A 22,783-nucleotide genomic window follows, 5' to 3' on the forward strand; every position below is an offset into this window, starting at 1 on the left:
AAAAACCCTATGAAACAATGTTTAGTTTTTAAATTACTGACCCGACAGAAATTGACTTGACAGTACCCAACAACAACAACACCCCACTTCTCACATACAAACACACATGCACACACACAGTCTACAGGGTACAGGTCCTGGAATCAAGAATTATAAGAACCCTGCTGCACACTGAAGAATGAGCAAGGTTTGGTACTTTTTTTTTTTTAATCTCCTCTCTCATTTCATTGTTACAAAGGATCAGAAACAAAACAACAAAAACATTAAAGGCACCATCACTACAAGAGGAGTTCTCAGCCAGGGTCAAAAGCTCATTTTCCCCTGAATCACTCCTCCGTGCCTAGGGAAGCCATAACTCATGCCGCACACAGTAAGACACACGGACGTAACCACGCAGCAGAACCTCCACGTAGAGCGTGGCTCCAAATGTGGGGCGGAAGGGCAACGTTTCAGTCTCGTCTCTTCTGACTGTGGCCTTACTTTCACTTTTTGACTCTCACCCGATTTACTTCCTAAAGGCAAACAGTGCCCTCCTTCTCACCTGGTAATCTCCTGCTGCAACTGCGAAACCGAAGGCACGTAAAACACCACTCCAAAATAGACGGTGGGTTCCACTGCGTATTTATCCAGCTGCTTCTTTAGAGGCTTCTCCAAATCTACCCACCGGCGCTGGTTCTGCTTGTTGTAGTACCAGAGGCTGAAGTAAGTGATCTGGAAAGAGGGAGGGTCACTGAAGGAGGCAATAATGTACAAAAGGAATCAATCACTTTAACTGCAATAAACCATGACCTGGGACCAAGGGACAGCAGTCTCCTATTGCCGCTCTTCTCAGAAAGGGCCAACTACTGAAAAAAAAAAAAGACTAGCTAAGGAGCTCTGATGGTGCCAACGGTTAAGCTCTCAGTTGCTAACAGAACAGTTCGAAGTTCGAACCCACCCAGGAGCTGTGCAAGAGAAAGAGAGCAATCTGCTCTCATAAAGATTACAGCCTAAAAAACCCTATGGGAAGTTCAACTCTGTCACGTGGGGTCGCTATGAGCACCCAACATCATCATTTATATCTAGAGACTCCTATTCAGGAAATAGAGGAAAAAGTCAGTTATGCTCACATACCATTTCTTGAACTCTGCACAAAATGCATTCATATAGTTTTACACGTTAGCCTAGAAATCAATGTAACGGGTGCTAGATTTTTCATACAAGTTTTCACAAAAATCAGTATGTTGAACAAATAGTTTAGTTTTTTTTAATTACTGATATATTAAATTTATTACATTATTTTAATATAAGCATAACTGGGCTTTGTCTTAGTTACTGAGCGCTGCTATAAGAGGAATACAAATGTGTGACTTTAACACAGATAAATTTATTCTCTCACAGTTTAGGAGGCCAGAAGCCCAAACTGAGGATGCTGGCCCTAGGGGAAGGCTTTCTCTCTGGTGGCTCCAGGGGAAGGTGCTTACTCCTTGGCTCCTTGGTGATCTTCATGAGGCATGGCATGTATCCTCTCCAGTCTCTGCTAGCTTGTTTTTTAATCTCTTTCACATCTCAAAAGAGATTAACTCAAGATACACCCTACACTAATCCTGCCTCAATAACATAACAAAGACAACTCACTCCCAAATAGGATATAGCCACAGGCATATAGGTTAGGATTTATAACACATGTTTTGGGGGGACACAAGTCAATCCGTAATAGGCTTCTATCAAGTAAAATTCTTCTGACTAAACACTGTTAACCCAAATTTTCACTACTCCGGAATTTGGCTTCTGTAAATAAATTATTTTATGTAAAATTATTTCATGTAAGTATTATAAATTCTAGCAGTTAGAGACACAGTCCTAACTCTTCTTGCCCCCAAAAGCTCATTAGATACAAATTTAAACAACTAATGCGATGGAGGTGAATTCTCTCTCACACACACAAAACGCTGTAGCTAAAGCAGTAAACTAACCTAAGTGTTTTTCTCAGAGCTTTAAAAAAAAGTTCAGAAATTAGCATTTAGACCTCATTTGCTGTGTAATGAAACCACTAAGGTAAATCCATACTGGCCCTGGGCCGGGTCAATCTGCAAGGGTATCAATGCACTTAATAGTCCCAAGACCTGAAATGACAGCCTCATGCCACTGCTAATATTTACCTCCAAATCAATGTACAGATCAAGGCAATTGGAAAACCACTACTTTGTAGATCTTAACTCTAGAGCAATGCTGTCAAATAGAACTTTCTACAATGATGTAAATTTCCTATATCTGTCCAATACAAAATGAAGGTCCAAGAGAAATGTTCAATACAAAAGCCAAATAGCCATGTGGGTATTGAGTACTCGAAATGTAGCTAGCACAATAGAGGGACTGAATTTTTAGTGTTATTTAATTTTAATTGACTCAAATCTAAATAGTCACCTGTGGCTAGTAGCTACTGTACTGGATAGTGCAGCCCTAGTGCAACAATAATAAAACTTAGAAATAGTAATACTCAAGCTATTTCTTTGACCTATAATCCTCAAATAAAAAAATGAATTTTTAATTTGCAAGGAAAAAGAACTATACAAACTTGCCCTCATTTTAATTTCATCTTACAATTTTTATCAACATTTTTGCTGTTAAAATATTTTAGGAGAGAAAAAACCATAAACTTTAAAATGAATCTATATCAAATAAGCTCCATAAGAGTGGGGAATATGCCCAATTTCCATTTATACCTACAAATCTCCTAAAATAATGCAGGAATTCAGTAACTACTTTGTTGAATAAAAGAATGAATATTCTCTTGCTTCTTAGTTGCTATGCAAGCCATCACATATGAATAGGTTTTTTGTCTTTTTTTTTATCGTGGTGAGTATGTAAGTAACAAAACGTTTGTCATTTCTACAGTCTTCACATGCACAGTTCCCTAACATCAATTACGTTCATCACGTCGGTCACCCATCGCCGTTAACCGTGGCTGAACTTTTTACCAGTGGAATATTTGTTAACATTTACTACGCACCAGGTGAGTTCTGAGACACTCAGGTATGCTGTGGATTGAATCTTCACCACTCCCCTCATGTACCAGCCATTTTCATCTGTGTGAAACGAGTGTATTTCCAAGTACTGTCCCTGGACCACCGCCATCAGAATCACCTGGAGAGCATCCTGGACCTTGTACCCCAGAGTTACTAAACCTCCAGTTAATTCCTGTGCCCATTAAAGTTTGAAAACCACTGCATTTGCCACACTGCCCCATCATCACGCAGGAGAAAAGGCACACAACCAATCCATGCTGGAAAACCTGGAGGTAAGGAGATCAAAACACACTTTAATGTGCCAGAAAGTCTGAATCCTATTGACAATTACTTTCTGGAGTTATGATTACATTTCAAATGATTACATTATATCTGTAAGGACAGAACACATACCACGTTTACAGAAAACAAGTACTGTTCCTTTCCTTTTAAACTCCTCTTACAAAAAAAGAAAAATCTGGTTTAACAGAAGGGACACGATGCTTAAAGTCCCAAGTCATGGGTTTGACTTCCAGCTTGGCCACTTAATAGCTATGGGAATTGGACAAGTCAATAGGTCCAATTCAGTGTTCTCAAGTGTAAAATGAAGTAATACTTCCCTCACAACTCCACCACAAGGACTAAAGAGGGGAAACCACACGAAAGCATTTTGCTACTAAAAAATCGCTGTATTTTTTTAAAAGATTATTTAGTCTCACTCCTCTGCCAAGCACCAACACCACCAATTGTAAAACCTCCCCCTCCCAAAAAGGAAAAAACTTTTCTAATTACAGTTATTTGGGTTGATTACAACACAATGAGTTTCTGTGAACTGTATGTTTGTTTTGTGTTCCATCCTAGAACCCAAGTCTCTAGACTAGATGTACCATGCTTGGTCTCAAACGCACACCACTGCTAAGCACTTAATTCCATAAACATTTATTTTTTGGCAAAAACACTAAAGGCTTTGTGCTAGGTCCAGGGTGGGTATCTTTAGGATCTAAAAACTGTTTTGGTCATAACAGCATTACAGTGCTTTTAACCAACATTAAAAAAATCTTTAAAAATCCTTTGTGTACATTACTTTTCCCTTTAAACAGCTGGACTTGAATGTCCCAAATCCAAGAATTTAAACAGACCTGTAAAACAATAGGGTTCTTCTGTAGTCTGTGGCTGTGCCTTTTTTTTTAACTGATTATGATATAATTAAACAGAAATACCTGCTGAAAAGCCTGCCAGAATTATACAAAATAGCACATTCTAAAATGAATCCTCTCAAAATGTGCTAAGTTTCTGAGATTTACTATGACTTGGTAAGTATTTATGTTAGCAATGCATTTATTACTCACGTCACACAGAGATAGAAAATCAGACAGAAACAGATAAATACATCTGTGAAATGACATCATTCGTTTTTCAAGATTACATGCCTTACAAGGAGTGGCAAAGAACATATCTAATTGTGCAGCAGCTGAAAAGAATGGTGGATTTAGCAAATTATTTGCTGATAAGCTATTTCAGATATAGGAGAGTCTAAGATTTTGGACGTTTGAACGTTGGTCCATTTTATGTTATAGAAAAGTTATTTGTTCTGGTTCTTGCTTCTCTATTCAAGTTCTATCTTAAGAAGTGGTTAAGGCTAGCCAAAATCAAGTTCATACCTCGTTAAATACTTCAACTGGGTATTGTATTTCTAAAACTGCTGCTAGAAATGTTTGTATGCATGTGAGTAACTAAAATCTTTTAACATTATAGTCCTTGAATTTCAGGCTTTCTTAGAATTTCTATATATAATCAAGTAATACTTCCGATCAGATAAGGTTTTATGACTGTAACAGGATTCGTTTCTAAGATGGGTAAGTGGAGCTTGGGCAACAAAATGTTGTGACTAATTCTCGTCAGGCAAAGAATTTTCAGCATGAGTTCATTTCTTTGGTTTGTCTTGGCTAACGATATTATGAATTTTATCTTTAAATATTTAAATATATCAATTTAAGTTCATTAGAAAAAAACCAAGAAAAGAAAAAATGAGCCAGAAGTAGATGAGCCTAGAATGAGTTAAATTTTCTATTTTCTCATATCTAAACTTAGGTCAAGGTTGTGTAGAGTTTGATGATTATCTGGCAACCTCAATTACCTGAGCATAATTAAGGAATGGACAACAGGTAAAATGAATTTGAGCAACGAAAAATATATGTCAAAGTCAAAGTTACATGGAAGTTCCCCCCTCCCTTATTTTACACATAGTTTTAGTGAGTTTAGTGATTTGGCTATCCAATTCAAAGTATTAAAAAAGTGACAAATAAAAGGAAAAACGTTAAATAAAACCACATTGGCAGCAGCAGCAGTGATGGGCAGTAAACACCCTATCAGCAAGGAAGAACACATGCATACAAACAAAAGTTCTTTAAAAAGAAGTTATAAAGAATTACAAGGGCAGGGAAACTAGAGTACTGGAAACGGAACAACCAGAACACAAACAGAATGATGACACATTGTGACAATGTAACTACAGAAATTGTCCAAAAAAATCCACTGCTGTCGAGTCGATTCTGACTCAGAGCAACCCTATAGAAATTGTCAAATGAGAACCTAATTTACTGCGTAAATTTTCACCAGAAACAGAATTTTTAAAAATTGTAAGGGCCCTCAAAACAGTTGTTTGGGCAAAAGTAAACTTTGGTTATTAGTGGTTATGAAGACCACTTCATTTCCCAAAGATGGTCAGGAAGATAACTTGTTTTATACATAGCTTTAACCAAAAGACTGGCCGTTCAAATCCACCAGGCGCTCCTTGGAAACTCTATGGGGCAGTTCTACTCTGTCCTATGGGGTCGCTATGAGTCGGAATTGACTCGACGGCAATAGGTCTTGGTACTTCAGCCAATTTAACTGCAGTTTTATTAATTCACTTGTAAATTTAAGCATATTTTCCAAAGCCAAATATGAAAAACTTTTCACTGTTTGCTATTCTGTTACCTGCTGTAATTTATGTGTTTTCAAAGGTCTGACTAGTGGCATAGTAACTAGCATAGTAGCTAATTACTTCCTCTAAGACACTATGCCTGCAATTCCAATAGGAGTACAGTGCAAAAACACTACAGTATTTGACTCCACCACTCACTAACTTTGGGGCAAGGCACTTCTCTTGATGAGTCTCAGTTTCTTCATAGCAAAAACAAAGAAAATAACACCTGACCTAACATCACCAAAGAGTTATGCCAAGGTACATCATAAACTATTATTGAGCTGATAAAACTCTTATACTTACTATGAGTATATAAATTAACAGATACTATCTCTTCAGGTGTGGCCAAAAGAATAGTAAACTTACCTCAAGCATGCTTCTTCCTCAAAAATATAACCACGCAAACAATAATCAAACTAAATTCTTCCTTTACATGCTTAAGTCAGGATATTATGGGATTTTTTATTTTTTTTAAGTACAAAGACCTCAACATGGATAGGCCCCCTGGGTGCCTTAAATGTCACCTATTATCAATCATTATTGGTCTTGGATATTTTCCCAGCATCATGTGTCCTCTCTTCCTTGAGTCCAAACCTCCTGGGTCATACCTGTCCTGGTGCTGTTTATGGACTTGGTTTAATAGTAATAAAACTTTTCCAAAGACTAGCCTTTAATTACCGGCTTTTTGTGCATGCCTTCCACCACTCCGTATTATCCAACTTCCCAGTACCTTTCTGGATAAGAAGCTTTAACTCCATGTGGTTTCTCTTTCTCCACAACTGTGTCTCTCACTGGGGACCAAAGCAAGTCGACTTGACTTCTCGGAAACTCATTGCGACTGATTCATCTGGCATCCTCTCCTTCTAGATTGATTCCCAATTATCACTGAACAGATTTTTATGAAACTTCTTCATTGTCAGATATTTTTACATTCTCTGTCTTTCTATTTTGCTCTGAACATCAGAAAAGTTTTCATAAAGTTATCCAATGATTTCTTCATATCTACTTAACATTTTTCATAGCTACGCTGCTAAACTGTACAGATAACTGTATCTGCTATGAATACTACAATGAAAACAAAAGTTCCATAGACCTTAGCTTCTTTTTCAGATACTATATGGGTGGCTTACTTCATGCTGAGACAAAGTGATTTGATAATCAAGATTTTTGTTCAAAGGAAAAGATGGTTTATAAATTTTTGAGTCTGGGTAAAAGATACAGTGCCCGAATCACAGTCTTCTAAAGAGACACCAGCTATTACAAGCAGGTCCAAATCCTGTCAGAATGTATAAAACCCTTTCCTAATCCCCCAGTCATTTCTTGTCTAATTATTTCAACAGTCTTTTTAGTTGTATTATTTTTAAAGCAGAGCAGAGGGACACACAAATTAGCTGGCGGGTTTTTTAAGCCCCTGGTGCATTGAGTTTGATAAAGTTAATCCCATATAAAACTGCAGATATAATTTTATCGTGATGCCATTCTTAGACTACGCAGAAGTCAGAAGACTTTTCATCAGGAAAGAGATGAGAGGAGATAGCACTAGATAAAGCCTATCCCTTGCAGAGAGATCATCTAACAAGGGTAGTTAACGAGTATTAACCTAATTCAAGGCCTGGAGTTTACCTCTACACTGAGTCTCCCATGAATAGTGGAGCATCTTACTTCTTCACTCTTTCCTTTTGACAGATGGTATGGTGGTCACATTGCCTCAGAGGCTGAACTTCTTCCTTTGTGTTTAGTTTTAACCACTTTCTTCTCTCCTTGATCAAAAAACATATCTATTTTACAGCCAAGGTAACGATATACAGTATCACTATACTCTACTCAACTATAAATGAGGACTCAAAAAATAACAATCAAAAGTATATATATCATGGTTTTTTAATTATAGTGAAACATTTATGAAGCTGAAGCTCAACTAACTGAACTCATCAAGTGGGCAGAATTTTTTTTTGTTGTAGCATTTAGTGTTCAGGAAAAGAGTCAAATGATAAGCCAATTTCAGGTATTTATTGAAAGAGGAATGTCCAAGGCTTGAATTGGGATCCTTGTCTTCACAGATGAATTACTCACATCTTTTCTATTACTGTCCTAGACAATAGGATGCTACGAAGAACACAAAGACCCTGCAACACAGTAAGATCATTTTTAAAGAAGTATATTATACTGTACTTTCTATCACTGAATTATACATGTAAAAACTGAATTGGCAAATATTTCATTATTTATTTTGTTACCACAATAAAAAAAGTATATGATACTCTACTTTCTAAGAAAAATGGATTAGTATCATAGGAAGAGTAATCAATTCATTGAATTAATGCTGACTGAACACCTAGTGTGTGTCAAACACTGTTCTAGGTACAGGGGATACAGCATTGAACAAAAGAGAATAAAATCCCTGTCCTTATGTAGCTTACACTCCAGTATAGGAAAGACGAAAAGTAAGTAAAAGATATGGCAGGCCAGATACCGATAACTGCCATGGAGAAAGATATTTAATTAAAAGGATTAAAACAATATCAACACATTTTTAACGAGTAAACTAGGATTAAATGATGAACATTTCACTACCCAGGAATGACAGAGGTCTGAGATATTATCACATACAGCTTCAATACAGGCAAAGGCTAACGCTTTGTTTTGTACTACCGCATAGAAGGTTAGGACCCACGCCATCCAGAGCCAGCGTAACTGAGGGTAAACCAGAACCTCCCCTTCTCCTGTCACTTTGGTTCATCAGTTTGTTGTACAGCAGAAACATTTTTTATATCCCATTGCAAAAAACTAGTCAGTCAGTCAGGCTTTCTCTTTATTCAAATCTCCTAAATTTGAGCCTCTTTGGGCTTGCCCATTAGCTTAATCCATAAATACATAAATATCTATGTTTTAGGGCAGTGGGTAAATAGTACCCTTTTTCTTTTTTATTGAGAAGACAGTGGGAAGACAGATAGCCTCAGGCTAATTCGGCCTATATTCCAGTGTTTAGGCTTCAATTAATTCACAGGGAAAAAAATTTTTTTAATGTTTTCCTGAACTCAGGTCTTAGTTATTCCCCTCTGTTTTGACTGGCCACGGACACTGAGCAGTGTGAGCAATATTTTTAGAAACTGTTTAACCTCACAGTATAAAGATGAAAAGGAAGAACTGAAATGAGTACATTTAGGAATAGCTGCCTATTCTTCCGCTATTCGCTTTTTGGCAGGTTTGAATTACAGTTGGTCCCTGTTACAAAGAAACATTGGCGATGTTAAGTGAGGGGGCCTGCAGGCAGATAGAGAGTATTAGAGGATTTTAAATACATTTTCACAAAGAATCTAGTCAAGGTTAATTCTTATTGCCAAAAAGAATATTATCTGACGTATTTTCCACTGCCTTAAAAAAAATACCACGACCCCACTGTTCTTAAATTAGTATTATCATAAAAATGTTATTTAAAAAATGTTAGAATTATAACACCAAGGAAATTACTTCTGTTGTTAAAAGCCTAAATACAGGCACATGAAGAAACACCTAGATTTCTGTTATTAAAAGCGGTACTTGTTTTTTTCATTAAATCATGGCTTTATGATACACGAAATAACATTTCTCCGCACATTTACAAGGTAGTTTTCTAGTTGTACCAAATACTTCTTCCATATACACAAATGTTACAGGCAAATAACAAAGCTGTTTGCTTTTTAGTTTTTATAGAAAAGCTATTTTTCCCTTTTTTATTAATAATATAAGGTTCCATTTAGCAAGGGCCACCACTGAAGAAGTCTGAGCTGCACTGAAGACACTGGTGAAAAGCAAGGCTCCAGGAACTGACAGAATACCAGTGGAGATGTCTCAACAAATGGATGCAGCACTGGAAGTACTCACTTGTCTCTGCCAAGAAATCTGGAAGACAGCTGCCTAGCCAACAGACTGGAAGAGATCCATATTTATGCCATTCCCAACAAAGGTGAGCCAACCAAATGCAGAAATTATTGAACAATATCACACACAACTAAAATGTTGCAGAAGATCATTCAAAAGCAGCTGCAGCAGTATATCCACAGGGAACTGCCAGAAACTTAAGCCAGATTCAGAAGAGGAGGTGAAACCAGGGATGTCATTGCTGATGTCAGATGGATCCTGGCTGAAAGTAGAGAATACCAGAAAAATGTTTATCTGTGTGACTATGCAAAGGCATTCAACTATGTGGATCATAACAAATTATGGGTAACACTGTGAAGAACGAGAATTCCAGAACACTTAATTGTGCTCATGAGGAACTTGTCCATAGATTAAGAGGCAGTTGTTTAAACAGAACAAAGTGATACTGTGTGGTTTAAATTCGAGAAAGGTGTGCGTCAGGGTTGTACCCTTTCACCACACCTATTCAATCTGCATGCCAAGTAAATAATCTGAGACGCTGGATGATATGAAGAAGAATGAGGCATCAGCATTGAAGGAAGCCTCATCAACAATCTGCGTTATGAAGAAGACAAAACCTTGCTTGCTGAAGAGGACTTGAAGTACTTACTGATGAAGATCAAAGACCACAGCCTTCAATATGGATTACACCTCAACATAAAGAAAACAAAAATCCTCACAACTGGACCAATAAGCAAAATTATGATAAATGGAGCAAAGTCTGAAGTTGTCAAGGATTTCATTTCACCTGGATTCACAATCAACACCCATGGAAGCAGCAGTCAAGAAGTCAAAACACACATTGCATGGCGCAAAGCAGCTGCAAAAAACCTCTTTAAAGTGTTGAAAAGCAAAGATATCACCTTGAAGACTAAGGTGCGCCTGACCCAAGCCCTGGTATTTTCAATCATCTTATGTGCATGTGAAAGCTGGATGATGAATAAGGAAGACCAAAGAAGAACTGACGCCTTTGAATTGTGGTGTTGGCAAAGAATATTAAATATATCACGGACTGCCAAAAAGAATGAATAAATCTGTCTTGGAAGAAGTACAACCAGAAGGCTCCTTGGAAGCAAGAATGGCGACACGACATCTCACATACTCTGGACATATTATCAGGAGGGATCAGTCCCTGGAGAAGGACATTATGCTTGGTAAAGTAGAGGGTCAGTGAAAAAGAGGAAGACCCTCAACGAGGTGGATTGACACGGTGGCTGCAACAAGGGGTTCAAGCATACCAAGGATTGTGAGGATGGTGCAGGACCAGGCAGTGTCTCCTTCTGTTGTACATAGGATCACTATGAGTCAGAACTGACTCGACAGCACCTAACAACATAACAACACCACAATTGAGTTTTAATGGGATTCCTCTTAAACGATGTTCCTCATCAACCACCAAGGCACAGAAAAAACAACCCACTGCAGACAAGTCAATTCCAACTCATAGTGACCCTATAGGACAGAGTAGAACTGCCCCATAGGATTTCCAAGGAGCCACTGGTGGATTCAAACTGCCGACCTTTTGGTTAGTAGTCAATCTCTTAACTACTGTGCCACCAGGGATTCAAGGCACAGAGGGCACCTCATGAAGTAAAGGTGTGTAACTCAGAAACATATAGCCAGTATTTTTTAGTGAGTCGGAATCAACTCAGTGGCAATGGGTTTGGCTTTTTTTTGTTTGTTTGCTTAAGTACCATAATGCCAGTTACATTTTATTCCAAGAAATGCTATGTAAAAATAGATAAGGCAAGATATTTTCATTATATTTAAAAGTAGAAAGGGATGAACTGGCATGAGTATGTATGCGCTATCGGGAAAACAGGAATTATTCTATAGTCATTATCCTCTATCCAAGGAATACAAATAAGTCTCAATGAAAACATAGATAATAAAGGTTAAATGACAGAAACATGACAAGCAGATTTTAAAATGGAATAACAATGTATAGTGGCTCCGTCCTCATGCTCATCACTCAGACTGTAGAAGAAAAACACTTGTGTGGTATGAGCTGCCACAGCGACCACTAAGAACACCTGCACGCACAGCGTTGATCCGCAGCCCTCAGTGTGGCAGCCAGCACTTCAAGGGACTCACAGCTCTACCACTGTTTCTCGTTGGGACACAGATTCTAACTCCGGGAGCCCCCCAAACTCATCCAAAAGCAGTGCAACCAGATATTGCTTTGGAGAACCTCTCAGCAGGGAATTCTCCTGGGGTATATTTCATCAGCCTGATACCTCCGACTCTGCCAGGAACAAGTCATGCGAGGCTTCCTATCCAACAGCTCTGCCCTAAGCGCTCCAGGCATTCCCGGAGGGGTCTTACTGGTCTAATTAGGATTCACATTTCTTCTTATGCTTATCCTTCTTTGCCTGATGTGGCTTCCAAAGCACAACTTCAAGCAAAACAATAAACTGCCATAATTAAAATAAGTGACAAAAAATTACCCTGAGAGTTCTTCAACAATCTCCAGCAGATCTGGGAGACTGCGGGCTGCCCATCACCTGCTCAAGGTTATACAACTGTGAGGAAAGATGCTGGTCAAGGGCTCAGAAAAACTACTCCAGTTGTGGCTCCTGCCATGTAGCTGTGAGCAAGTTACTTAACACCTCTGTGTCTCAGTTTACCCTTCTGTAAAATAGAGATGAAGATAATAGTACCTCACCCGTAGGATCGTTGGAGGAACAAAATAAGTGAAAACATTTAAGGCACTTACAAGAGTATCTCACACATAGGAAGTCCTCATACGATATTAGCTCTTATTATCATAGTTTTCCAGTCCCCTTAAACAGTATAAAATTTCACATGGTATCTTAATTAAAAAGAAAACAGTTGCCATTGAGTCAATTCTGAGTAATGGTGACCCCACATGTGTCAGAGTAGAACTGTGCTCCAGAGGGTTTTCAATGGCTGTGACCTTTCGGACGCAGATCACCAGGCCTTCCTTCTGAGGTACCTATGGGTGGATTTGAACCAACAATCTTTCTGTTAGCAGCCAAGCACTTAACCATTTATGTCGCCCAGGGATTCCTTCATCTGACATACTTGGTTTAACCTAAATTGATCTGGCAAGTCAAAAAAGTCTGAGCCATCTAAATAACTGTAACATGACTAAGTCAAGACAAGTTTTTATATTCACAGAGAAAATGAGCTTATGCTATCCAGCATGAGATTAGCCTGCTCGGTCAAAACTTATTCAAAATAACACAATTACTCTGTCCTATTCGTAAGTAAATCTAGACACCGTATACAAGTGATCTCAACTGAGTTAGAAAGTGGTAAATGTCCTTGATAGAAGTTATTTCTACTACATGCTGCTAATTCTCATATAGCATTTGCGATATACATAGGTTCTTCTAGTGAAATTAGCATCTTAAGCAAGAATTTAAATCAACTCTGGACAACCTGTCAGTTCACTGAAAGAGAAAGGAAATTTACGTGACATTTGTTTATGAATAGACTGCTTGGAGAACCAAATAGGAAAATATTTGCTCAACCAGCATATTGTTAAGAAAGCGCTATGAGTAAAGTCCATGTTTAACAGAAAAGAAAATACAGAGAATGTAGGATGTGTATCTGACAAGAAGAATGAAGGAGAGGGCTTATAATTAGCTGGGGAATTTGGTTCATATATATGCATGTGAAAGCTGGACAACAAATAAGGAAGACCAAAGAAGAAATGATGCATTTGAACTGTGGTGTTGGCAAAGATTACTAAATATACCATGGACTGCCAGAAGAACAAACAAATCTGTCTTGGAGGAAGTACAGCCAAAATGCTCCTTGGAAGCAGGGATGGCAAGACTTTGTCTCATGTATTTTGGACATTGCAGTGCAATGAATTACTTAATATGGCCCTCATAACCACAGTCTTTGTAACTCCCATCAAATGATTGAGTAGGACCATGTTAATAAGACAGATGGAGCCCTAACAAGGGGATTGGTTGGTTTTCCCATCCCACTAGGCTTAAAATAAGCCATCCCAGAGGCAAGATGGAAACCCTGGTAGCGTAGTGGTTAAGAGCTAGAGCTCTTAACTAAAAGGTCAGCAGTTCAAATCCACCAGGTGCTCCCTGGAAACCCAATGGGGTATTTCTACTCTGTCCTATAGGGTTACTATGGGTCAGAATCAACTCGACGGCAGTGGGTTTTAGTTTTAGAGGCAGGAGGAGAGGATCTTACCACCACCAAGGAAGAAGAGCCAGGAGCGGAGCACATCCTTTGGACCTGAGATCCCTGCCTGGAACCAAGAGACTGAGAGACAGAGCTGTAACACTGAAGATGGCAAGAAGCGGAGGCAGAGAAATGGTGGCAGGAGAGACCAGCAGGAGATGGCACAGTGGGCTTCCTGGCCAAAAGAGCAAGAAAGCTGAGTGCCGTTGGGCAGGAGACTTGCTGGTGGAGAAGAGTGCCTCTGGGCACTTACTGGAGCTAGGTTTGCCAACCCACAGAGCTAGTGCTGAGCACCTTCAGGCTGAGGCTTACTGGCAGAGTTGGGTACCTCTGGGCACTCAGAGGCAGAGCTAAAAGAGCTTTGTTACACTTGCCCGAGCAAGTAAGAGGCTGACGGGCCAGAGAGAGGCCAGCCTGTCTATGGGCATGGCTGAGAAGAGGCTATCCTGATGGAAGAACTGTATCCTGAGCATTCCTAAACCTGAATTATAACCTGTTACTTCCCCTAATAAACCCCATAACTATGAGTATGGTCTGTGAGATCTGTGTGGCCATTGCAATGAATTATCTAACTCAGCAAAGAAATGCTGTGGGAGGCACAGTTGGTGTCAGAATTGGTAAAGATGGCAGAGAGAAGTATGTCTGACCTCTACCTCAAAGGAATCAGCCTTGGGCTACTGATCCTGATTCTCCTTCCTCCTTGTGAAGTTAGAGGAGGTCAGACGCTGCTGCCGTGTTATTTTTACAAACATGTGATCAGGAAGGACCAGTCTCTGGAGAAGCGTATTATGCTTGGTAAAGTACAGGGTCAGCAAAAAAGAAGACGACCTTCAACTAGATGGACTGACACAGTGGCTGCAACGAAAGGCTCAAACATAGCAATGATTGTGAGGATGGCACAAGACTGCAGTGTTTCATTCTGTTGTACATGGGGTGGCTATAAGTTGGAACCAAATTAACAGCACCTAACAACAACAATCGCCAAAGCGTTACCATACACCTACTTCATAGGTAGACACAAAGGTGCCGCCAGGAGGGGAAGACTGATATGGATCTGTCATCAGGGGAGCAATGAAGAAATTCACACTCACAACCTCCTGTCTTTCCTCCCTGAAAGGGTTTTTCCTTAATAGCAGCTGAAAGGTTGGTGGTTCAAACCCACCCAGCAACTCCACAGAAGAAATAGGCCCGGCAATCTGCTTCTGTAAAGATTACAGCCAAGAAAATCCTGTGGAGAGACGTAAAAGACCTATACAAAGAAAACTACAAGACACTACTGCAAGAAACCAAAAGAGACCTACGCAAGTGGAAAAACATACCTTGGTCATGGATAGGAAGACTTAACATTGCAAAAACGTCTGTTCTACCAAAAACCATCTATAGATACAATGCAATTCCAATCCAAATTCCAACAACATTTTTTAATGAGATGGAAAAGCAAATCACCAACTTCATATGGAAGAGAAAGAGGCCCCAGATAAGTAAAGCATTACTGAAAAAGAAGAACAAAGTGGGAGGCCTCACTCTACCTGATTTTAGAACCTATTATACTGCCACAGTAGTCAAAACAGCCTGGTACTGGTACAACAACAGGCACATAGACCAATGGAACAGAATTAAGAATCCAGTCATAAATCCATCCACATATGAGCAGCTGATATTTGACAAAGGCTCAAAGTCAGTTAAACGGGGAAAAGACAGTCTTTTTAACAAATGGTGCTGGCATAACTGGATACCCATCTGCAAAAAAATGAAACAAGACCCATACCTCACACGATGCACAAAAACTAACTCAAAATGGATCAAAGACTTAAATATAAAATCGAAAACGATAAAGATAATGGAAGAAAAAATAGGGACAACACTAGGAGCCCTAATACGTGGCATGAACAATATATAAAACATTACTAAAAATACAGAAGAGAAACTAGATAACTGGGGAGCTCCTAAAAATCAAACACCTTTGCTTATCCAAAGACTGCACCAAAAGAGTAAAAAGATTACCTACAGACTGGGAAAAAGTTTTTGGATATCACATTTCCGATCAGCGCCTGATCTCTAAAATCTGCATGATACTGCAAAAACTCCACTACGAAAAGACAAATAACCCTATTAAAAAATGGGCAAAAGATATCAACAGGCACTTCACTAAAGAAGACACTCAGGCAGCGAACAGATACATGAGGAAATGTTCACGATTATTAGCCATTAGAGAAATGCAAATCAAAACTACAATGAGATTCCATCTCACTCCAACAAGGCTGCCATTAATCCAAAAAACACATAATAATAAATGTTGGAGAGGTTGTGGAGAGACAGGAACACTTATACACCGCTGGTGGGAATGTAAAATGGTACAACCACTTTGGAAATCGATTTGGCGCTTCCTTAAAAAGCTAGAAATAGAACTACCATACGATCCAGCAATCCCACTCTTTGGAATATATCCTAGAGAAGTAAGAGCCTTTACATGAACAGATATATGCACACCCATGTTCACTGCAGCACTGTTTACAACAGCAAAAAGATGGAAGCAACCAAGGTGCCCATCAATGGATGAAAAGATAAATAAATTATGGTATAGTCACACAATGGAATACTACGCATCGATGAAGAACAATGATGAATCCATGAAACATTTCAGAACATGGAGGAATCCGGAAGGCATTATGCTGAGTGAAATTAGTCTATTGCAAAAGGACAAATATTGTACAAGACCACTATTACAAGAACTCAAGAAATAGTTCAAACAGAGAAGAAAATATTCTTTGATGGTTATAAGAGGGGAAGGGAGGGAGAGGAGTTTTCACTAATTAAATAGTAGTTAAGAACTGTTTTAGGTGATGGGAAAGACAACACACAATACAGGAGAGGTCAGCACAACTGGAATAAACCAAAAGCAAAGAAGTTTCCTGAATAAACTGAATGCTTTGAAGGCCTGCATAGCAGGGGTGGGGGTTTAAGGACCATGGTTTCAGGGTACATCTAAATCAATCAGCACGATAAAATCTATTAAGATAACATTCTACATCCCATTCTGGAGAGTGGCATCTGGGGTCTTAAACTCTAGCAAGCAGCCATCTAAGATCCATCAATGGTCTCAACCCACCTGGAGCAAAGGAGAATGAAGAACGCCAAAGGCACAAGGTAATTATGAACCCAAGAGACAGAAAGGGCCACATAAACCAGAGACTACATCAGCCTGAGACCTGAAGAACTAGATGATGCCTGGCCACAACTGATGACTGCCCTGACAGGAAACACAACACAGAACCCCTGAGGGAGCAGGAGAGCAGTGGGATGCAGACCCCAAATTCTTGTAAAAAGACCAGACTTAATGGTCTGACTGAGACTAGAAGAACCCTGGAGGTCATGGTCCCCAGACCTTCTGTTAGCCCAAGACAGGAACCATTCCCAAAGCCAACTCTTCAGACAGGGATTGGACTGGACAATGGGACAGAAAATGATACTGGTGAAGAGTGAGCTTCTTGGATTCAAGTAGACAGATGAGCCTATGTTGGCATCTCCTGTCTGGAGGGGAGATGGGAGGGCGGAGAGGGGCTCAGAAGCTGGCCGAATGGGCACGAAAAGAGAAGAGTGGAGGGAAGAAGTGTGCTGTCTCACTAGGGGGAGAGCAATTAGGAGTATATAGCAAGATGTGTATAAATTTTTGTATGAGAGACTGACTTGATTTATAAACTCTCATTTAAAGCACAATAAAAATTAAAAAAGAAAGAAAGAAAAGAAAATCCTGTGGAGCAGTTCTATTCTGTAACACATGCGGCAGCCATGAGTTGGGGGTCAACTCAACAGCAGCTAACAACAACAACAAAGTTGTTTTAGGGAGGGAGTGAATAATCCACAAATGGCCTTTTCTGAGATCTGAAGATGAGGGCCACTGAAAAGGGGCATTTCGGGGTAGGGAGGTAGCATCTTTCACAGGTAAATTATTTTCTTAAAAATATGAAGGTCTTGAATTGTTCACAAATGTCACTTCCTGCCAGTACCTTCACTTTTGGGAAAGAAAGACTGAGGAGGAAAGGTCCTGTTATGCCAAGAGAAGGAGAAAGATTGCATCATTCGGGAGGCCTCCAGGCCCATGGCCAGAGCTCATGGATAGATCTGGGGGATCCATAAGCCTCCCGAAATTGTACCCAAAATTCTACATGTTTATTAGATTCTCAAAAAGCCCATGACCCCCATAAATTTAAAAGTCAAAATTCAAGCAGAAGTCTGACAAATGTGAACTCAAATTCTGGCTCTTCTAACAGCTGTGTGATCCTGAGCAAATCAACCAACCTTTCAGAACCTCAGTAACCTCACCTAAAATGGAAAAGATAATGCCTAACTCACTGTGAGGATTAAATAAGGTAATGCAGGCTAAGCTTCCAGCCCAATAATGTTCATCCACCCAAATGGAGAGCAGCAGGAGGCCACTGAAGCTTCTAGTATTATTATAAGAAATGGACTCTGAAACCACACACCAAGGACAATGACAGAACTGAGAGAGAGCCCCCAAAACGCTGTAAGTTCCCCCATGTCTGCCATTTTGTAACTCAACTCAGAGACCTCTCCATATGAGCAACTTCACGCTTAAGTCCATATGGTCATGAGACTACCCTATTGTGGCAAATTAATGGCGAGTGAGATTAAAGGACATTTTTGATCTCTCTTAACCGAAAAACTCAATAATATAAGAAAACCAACTAAGACCTTAAATGTATTAGACATTAAGCTAAGGTTGGGAGTTGCTGGATGGTGCAAATGATTAGCAAGCTCAGGTGCTAACCAAAAGGTTGGAGGTTCTAGTACAAGCAGAGGCACATCAGAAGGCATGGCAATCTACTTCCAAAAGGTCAGTCGTTGAAAACCTTATGAAGCCAGTTCTACTCTGACAAACATGGGGTTGCCATGAGTTGGAGTTGGTGGCAACTGGGTTGGTTTGTTTGTTTTTGGTTAAGCTAAAGTTGAGTAATACTCCATAATACTTCATTTCTTTAAATAAAAAGGTTTCCAAATTCTGTAATTACTATGTGATGATGTATTATGTACTTTAAAATGCACAGTATATCCATGATTCCATGTGTCATTCCTATACTAAAGTATGTGGCCAATTCTTAATTTTCTAGGCCAAATAAAAAAAGCAATAGAAAATCTAAAATTTGCAAAAAAATCCTTGATCATTTATCATTGGTTTTAGAAGGTGGAAAGCTTTATGTAGGTAGGGAGACCAATCTAACATTTAAATTTGCTTTCAGTAGTCCAACGGATCCAACTGAAAATATTTACTGAGCTTGTCTATACCTCTTACCACCGAAAAAAATCCTATTTGTTTTATAGCATACATACCCGAATGCATAACTACTTAGCCCAAAATGTTTACAGGTTTTATACTTTTACCTTACACATATTTCAGCTATTTTTAAAGTCCAAATGGAAACAGCTAGCACAGAAGGAAATCCACATGAAATTCTTGAGGTCTACTCAGGTAACGGTCAAGATAAGGTCAGTGGATATTTGGAATACCTAAGAAGCTAACTTAAAATAAAACAATCTGATGGCCAAGAACACTTTCTAAAGTTGTGCTTGAGAGTAATGGCTTGCATTCTATGCTTGGTTCCTCTCTATTCCAACATACCCCTTAGCTAAGAAATTTCCCCATCTGCCAGAAGGCATTATGAGGAGAATCTGTTCAAAGTCTGGCAAGGAAGCTGCCACTCCCTTTACATAGCAATCTTACCCAGGGACCTGCTAAAACTAGATCATTTTCTAAGTGTTTTAGAAGCAGCCTAAGGGAAGAAATAAAAGTCTAAAGAAAAATGTGCGTTTATGCCTGTATACAAAGCTTTGTAAATATTCAACTCTCTGAGGAAATAAATTCATCCCGCAAATTAAGGTTGACTTAACTGACGTGCTATCCATGCCCTTGGTTTGTGTTTTATTTTGTTTCTCTTTTTAAGATTGTGTTGACTTTCCCTGTATTATTTGTTCTTTCCTTCACCAAAGTTGATACTTGTCTACTATTTAGCGATCACCATGCCCTTTGAAACCCACTGCCATCAAGTCAATTCCAACTCATAGCGACCCTACAGGACAGAGTAGAACTGCCCCATAGGGTTTTCAAGGCTGTAATCTTTATAGAGGTAGACTGCCATATCTTTCTCCTGCAGAGTACCTGGTAGGTTCGAACCACTGAACTTTCAGTCAGCACCAGGGCTCGTTACTGTCCATGTAATCAATCTAAACTCAAAATAAGAATCTGAATTTTTAAACTAAGAAGACTTTTATTCAACAGCTATGTGCTGTAAGCCAATCAGGTACATGGCGCTATCCCAGGCACTGGTGACATAATAGTGAATACAACAGACAGTCCTACTCTGATGGAGCTTACATTCATTCTAAAGGACAAAAACTTGACACAGAATGCAATGTGCTTCGAATACAACTGACACATTTTATGCAGATTTGGGATAAACCACTAAAAAAAGAGAGATGCCATAGTAAGAACATCTAAATTTTGCTAGGTTTTTCACCTTATTCAACAGGCTATTACAGACATTTAGTGGTGGCTTAGTATTTATCTCGACTGCAAAATCATAACTAAAAATGCAGGCCACATATGGAGACAAGGATGAGGATTCTCATGTAGACAGACAGAAAATTCAGAAACAGCTGAAAGAATATTGTCCTCTAGGATTTCTGTTAGGAGCCCTTGGGTGCTGTGAATGGTTATGCTCCGTTACTAGTTGAAAGGTTGGCAGTTCGAACCCACCCAGGGGCACCAAGGAAGACAGACCTGGCAATCTGCTTCTGAAAGGTCACAGCCTTGAAAACGCTATGGAGTGCAGTTCCACTCTGTCCACGTGCGATCGCTGGGAGTCGGAACAGCCTCAACAGCAACCACCACCACCGCCACCGAGACGTAAGCTATGAAATCAACACGTAACGCACCACAGCAAAATATGGAAAATTACCTTCAAAAGGCTTCCAGGACTTCAGAGCTTCCCTGTACCCCAGGGATAAAAAAACTTAAAGAACTCGAACCAAATGTAAAATAAAGCTGAATGAGGATAAAGGAAGGCAGAGCGTATAAGAAAGAGTTCGCAAAGAATCTAATAAAATCCATGACGGCATAATAAAAATGTGACTTCAAAGTGTAATATCAGACCTGAAAAGAGCCCTTAAAAGAGATAAACCCTAAAGAAAAAAATTATATAAACAATCTAGAATTTCACAAAGTAATTTTTCTAAAAACCTAGGAGTTGGGCTGGGCACTGGAGGCTAGTGGAGAAGTAAGAACCTAGTCAAGCTTTTGCTGGTTTTCCTTTTTTTCTGGGCCATCAGGCAGTGACACTGTACCAATTACCTTCAGCTGGTATGAAAACAGCCGCTCCAACGTGACAGCTAAAACATGACGGCATGCTAAAACCGTGACGGTTCAGTAATGTGTAAAAGTGTGATTACCAGTGACCGCTATACTTGTGTGTACCAGAAAATATTTACAAACAAGCATATATTTTTAGTAATAGTGGAAACAATAAAATTATTTGCAAAAAAAAAAAAAACAGTTACTCTGAAGAGAAGTTGCTTGGTCACCACAACAGACAGATGGGAGTCAGAAATAACAGCAATACTGAAGACCGACATTTGAGAGTTTCCTAAACATCAGGTCCTCTGCTAATGTTCTACATTTACCCTTGAGTTCTCCTGACCACCATCAATTAGATGCTATTATTCCAATTTACAGATGAAAACCAGGTGGATTTGGGAAGTAATTTGCCCAAGGTCACACAGCTGATAACTGGCAGAGCTGGGAGTCAAACCTAAGCTTTTCTAACTCTACTGGCCAATGTCTTGATTTGTTAAACAGTCTTCTCAAGAAGCACACAGAGGCAGTGCCCACCTAAGTACCGCCCAAGAACATGGGTCTAGGCCTGGGGCAGGACTATCTCTCACTATGTAAGGCTTTCAGCACAACTTCCGTTCTCTGACTCTAACTCATGGTGACCCCGTGTATTTCAGGGTAAAACTGCACTCCAGAGGGTTTTCAGTGGCTGTGACCTTTTGGCCTTTCTCCCATGGGCGCCTCTGGGTGGATCTGAACTGCCAACCTTTCCGTTAGTAACTGAGTGAAGGAGCCCTGGTGACAACAATGGTTTAAGTGCTCGAAGGCTAACCAACAGGTCAGCAATTCCAACCCACCAGTGGCTCCTCAGGAGAAAAGACCCAGCAAAAAGACCAGGCGATCTGCTCCCCTAAAAATTACAGCCTAGGAAACCCTATGGGGCAGTTCTACACTGTGATACAGGGCTGGGCACACAACAACACCACCCTTTCTCTTACTCCATGATCACCAAACAAATTCTAGTTTGCTTGGCTCCCATGGGACCTACCTGCAGAGTGAGAATGGCCTGACCAGAGGGCATACATACTTGGAGCCTTTGGCAGTTCCACATTGCCTCATAAATTACTAACCTTCCACCCTGGTTTTCCACATCACTCTCAGTGGGCTGGGTAAACACACGTCGTCCTCCCTGAAGCCTCAGGATTTGACGCCTGCTGACCTGACGGCACTGGGTGGGTGGGACCTGACCCAGGACTCCAGACTGCTGAATCCGTCAAGGTGATACTGGTGGCCCAGGAGTGGGCATCCCCAGCTGACACCCTCTAGTCTCACCACCTCCTTCAAGCCTCTACAACATACACTTAAAAAAGTGGAAAATTCTCTAAAGGTATGTAAGGCTTTCTGTGCAAC

At 39.8% G+C, this 22,783-nt stretch overlaps 1 protein-coding gene and 1 long non-coding RNA gene across 5 annotated transcripts in view; one reads left to right on the forward strand and one right to left on the reverse strand.

The window, feature by feature from the left end:
* PTPN21 (protein tyrosine phosphatase non-receptor type 21) overlaps positions 1 to 22,783 on the reverse strand; it is a 78,493-nt gene that overhangs the window by 49,926 nt on the left and 5,784 nt on the right. The window contains exon 3 of the mRNA XM_003408808.4: positions 542 to 711. Coding sequence (XP_003408856.1) covers positions 542 to 711 — 170 coding nt within the window. The remainder of the gene's footprint in view (positions 1 to 541; positions 712 to 22,783) is intronic.
* On the forward strand, positions 590 to 19,499 carry LOC111750175 (uncharacterized). Of its 4 annotated transcripts, none has more exons than XR_010323207.1 (4): positions 590 to 702; positions 2,878 to 3,280; positions 8,051 to 8,091; positions 9,696 to 19,499. It is a non-coding gene; the product is annotated as an uncharacterized LOC111750175 (long non-coding RNA). The 4 variants fall into 4 exon arrangements; XR_002785346.2 differs by having other exon boundaries at positions 2,878 to 2,995; XR_002785345.2 differs by lacking the exon at positions 8,051 to 8,091.

The sequence above is a fragment of the Loxodonta africana genome, chromosome 10 (assembly GCF_030014295.1).
Source record: "Loxodonta africana isolate mLoxAfr1 chromosome 10, mLoxAfr1.hap2, whole genome shotgun sequence".
Classification (NCBI taxonomy): Eukaryota; Metazoa; Chordata; class Mammalia; order Proboscidea; family Elephantidae; genus Loxodonta; species Loxodonta africana.